Raw genomic sequence first — 3,064 nt, 5'->3', positions numbered from 1 at the left:
AGCTGTCTGTGCTACGTGCATTGGAAGTCATAGTGTTCTAGCACAAACATTGTGAGTGCAGATACTGTAATACTAGCAGAGAGCTAAAACTTCTGAAGCCATTGTCTGTAGCTCCTAGGAACAGCAAGTATGACAGGTGCAAAACCTATATTTGAGGCAGAAGACTCTTCAATTTAACTGAGACCAGATCTTCCAAGGGGGAGAATCGCTGTCAAGCCAAAATGATTCTTTCACTTCAGAAAGCAATCTGCCCTTCCTAATGGCTCTTGACTAATAGAATCCTACACATTATGTCAGACCCTCCATGGATTCTGGTAGTTGTTAAAAACACTGTAAATATCTCCACGTATCACCTAACCTTGTAATGTGCCTTCTTTGATCTGTTGAATAAAAAGATTCCTTTCATCTTCAGGTGTCCTTCCGTTCTGTGCCCGAACTATACAAGTGGGCCTGTGAAGATTTAGCATGTATATCAAATGCTGCTTCTCATTCTTTAGCTCTTCGATCTGGGCTTTTAACTCTGCATTGATAGTCTCCAGCTTTTCGGACTCCTAGTCACAAAGGACAGGACATAACTATTAGACTGAATACTTTAAGTAGGTAATTGCAGTATTTATCCAAGAGTTGCAGTCTCTTACTGGTGAGAAAGCATATGGATAGCAAAAAAAGAAATTACATGTTCTTAGTGTCCTGTAATGATGAAACTCTATGTCCCCCAGCTGGTAATTGTCTAAAAACCAGACTGACAGCTGGCCTTTAGAGAAGTTAAAAAACAAATCCAGACTTATATTCACTGACAATGACAGGTATCCAAAATGTTATTGTTATCTTCTGCAAAACTGTTCTGAGCTTTTTGGGTCAAAAATTGACCCAAAATTATCTATGCTTCTTAATTCCCTGGCACATCATGTCACATATTTGTAAAACCATGTTAAGCTAACAAAGTAAGGACATAGCTCTTCTTTCCCTACTCCTAGATATAGCAGTAAAGACAGGTCCAATGCTGCCCTAAAATAATTGTATATCGTGGCAGAGCATGTGAAGACACAACTGGGGTCTTTGCACAAAGAATTCAGGTGTAAGCTACTATGCCACTCATTTCATAAATGAGTCAGAAAATACTTGTCCATGTTTGTAGGCTCATGGTCTACACAAACAAGATTTTACTTTTTTTGTGTTCAGTGTACACAGTCAAATTAATATTATGCCTACAGACAAGATCAATCACCAAAAGAGTAATCTCTGTTCACTTTTAATAGGCTTTCACTTCATTCCAGTTTTAACCAAATTTGGTTCTAATATATAGCACATTAATTTTTTAAATAACCAATATTTTGAAGGGTTTACAGAGTTTTGGGTGGCATCTTTCTGTATTTCCTGTTATGACAGCACCTCATGCTATCTATTTGGTCCTGGCAGGATGACAGATTTAGAACAATTCGAGCCAGTCACTTACTTTCTGCAAACATTCTGTTTTTTCCTTCTTCTTGTTTCGGCACTTTGCAGCAGCAATTTTATTCCTTTCCCTTCTTCGTTTTTTCCTTTCATCCTCTTCAGGAGAATACTGTCCAATAAAAACAGAAACACACAATCTGTAAGATGTCTGTAAACATGTGACCTCTGTTTTTGGCATTTTTAAAACCAACATAGGTAGCACTGTCAGTACTCATACTGTGAATTACACAAGAATGTGGTTCTGACCTTGATTGCCATACAGTAAAACAGTAATAACTCCATTACACTTGTCAGTAGAAACCTGACTGGATTTTGGATGGATATAATCCATATGATGGCTCATTTTAACTCAGTGGTACTCAAAATACACTTGCCAAGTGTCTCCCCAGGCTGACTCCCATATCTCTGTGCCCCCTCCATTTCCCAAGGAGGAAAAAGCAGTGAGAAGCATGGGGAACAGAATGGATGTGGAATGGATGTGGTGTCATGAGGGAAGCAGCACGACAGCAACAAATTAAAGGCAACACCAAAAAGGGGATATTAACACACTCCTTCAAGCTTTGGTTTGTTTCCTGTGGAGGCTCAGACCAAGGTGTAGGTATTTCCTTAACTTAAGCTTTTTTTGCACTTTATAAGAGAAGTGTTTTTCACAGAGATTACCTTCGTGAAGTAAAAACTTAGTGTGGACATAACATTGCCGTGTTTATCTCAGTCTAACCCACATGGGTCCTACTGGACTGTCCTCAGTGAAATAAAACTTCAGTAGTGACTTGTTCCAATGTCAGCCACAAGTAGGCAGAGAAACCAGAGTAGTGCTTGCTCTAACCAGTGTAAAACACTGTGCTTAGTCCACAGTCAAAAAATAAGATACCAAATTATAGACCTCAATGTAAATGAGAAATACCAGAGGGTTTCCCAGAAGCACTTAACAGAAAGCCAAGCGGTAGGCTTGACAGGATCAAGTGCAGTGGAGAGGGTTGTCTGTAGTTACTGATATTGTGGTGAAACATTAATATGGAATTAGTAATTCCCACTTAAATGCTATTTGAAGAGCCATACCTCTGTTTTCATGATTGATGTTTCTACTGGCCTTTCAGAAACTGTCACGGTGTCCAGTGTAGAAGACATCCTGTGGGACTGACGCTTATTCTGAATGGCAAACCTCAGTTCTTCTTTCACCAGTGGGGTTAAATTTGCAAAATCATCAAACCCCAGTGACCCTGCAGGGGACAAAGTGGGAACAATTGCGGAGGCGCTGACTTCTAATGCAGATACCTGGCCTGAGTGTTGGACCATCATTTTGCTGAAAGGTAAAAAGAGATAATAATAATAATCTTTCAACAACTTTCGGAAGGCAAATAGTATCTCCTGGAGGCATATATCATCCTGTGAATAATACTGTATTTCTTGCCTTGCTTCTGTCCTGATTTCCCATGTACCCTAATCTCTCACTAGAGACAAGCAGTTAAGAATTTGGTCACTAGCAAAAGTTCTACTTTATGTTAACTTACAGTTAGTAAATAAAAATGATGATAGTATTAACCCATCACACAATTTCTGAAAGGTAATATTGGGGGGGGTGGGGGGGAAGTGTATGTATATGAATACT

The 3,064-nt window shown here is 39.2% G+C and overlaps 1 protein-coding gene across 1 annotated transcript; it reads right to left on the bottom strand.

The window, feature by feature from the left end:
* Positions 1-353: 353 nt before the first annotated feature.
* ATF3 (activating transcription factor 3) lies at positions 354-2,754 on the bottom strand. The gene is made up of 3 exons (XM_054399059.1): positions 2,515-2,754; positions 1,457-1,564; positions 354-551 (listed from the first exon to the last, which is right to left on the bottom strand). Exons 1-3 carry the CDS (start codon positions 2,752-2,754, stop codon positions 354-356), a joined length of 546 nt encoding a protein of 181 aa, XP_054255034.1.
* Between the last annotated feature and the right edge of the window lie 310 nt (positions 2,755-3,064).

This window comes from Indicator indicator, chromosome 2, assembly GCF_027791375.1.
Source record: "Indicator indicator isolate 239-I01 chromosome 2, UM_Iind_1.1, whole genome shotgun sequence".
Taxonomy (NCBI): domain Eukaryota; kingdom Metazoa; phylum Chordata; class Aves; order Piciformes; family Indicatoridae; genus Indicator; species Indicator indicator.
Note: the sequence above shows the minus strand (reverse complement) of the source record. Positions and strands in the feature narration are given on the sequence as shown.

Excerpts from the sequence above, each read along its gene's own strand:
- ATF3 (XM_054399059.1), bottom strand. The coding sequence starts at position 2,754 with ATGATGGTCCAACACTCAGGCCAGGTATCTGCATTAGAAGTCAGCGCC. Across the intron at positions 1,565-2,514 it reads CATCAATCATGAAAACAGAG|TATTCTCCTGAAGAGGATGA; the intron begins GTATGGCTCTTC and ends TTTATTGGACAG. Across the intron at positions 552-1,456 it reads AAACAGAATGTTTGCAGAAA|GAGTCCGAAAAGCTGGAGAC; the intron begins GTAAGTGACTGG and ends CTTTGTGACTAG.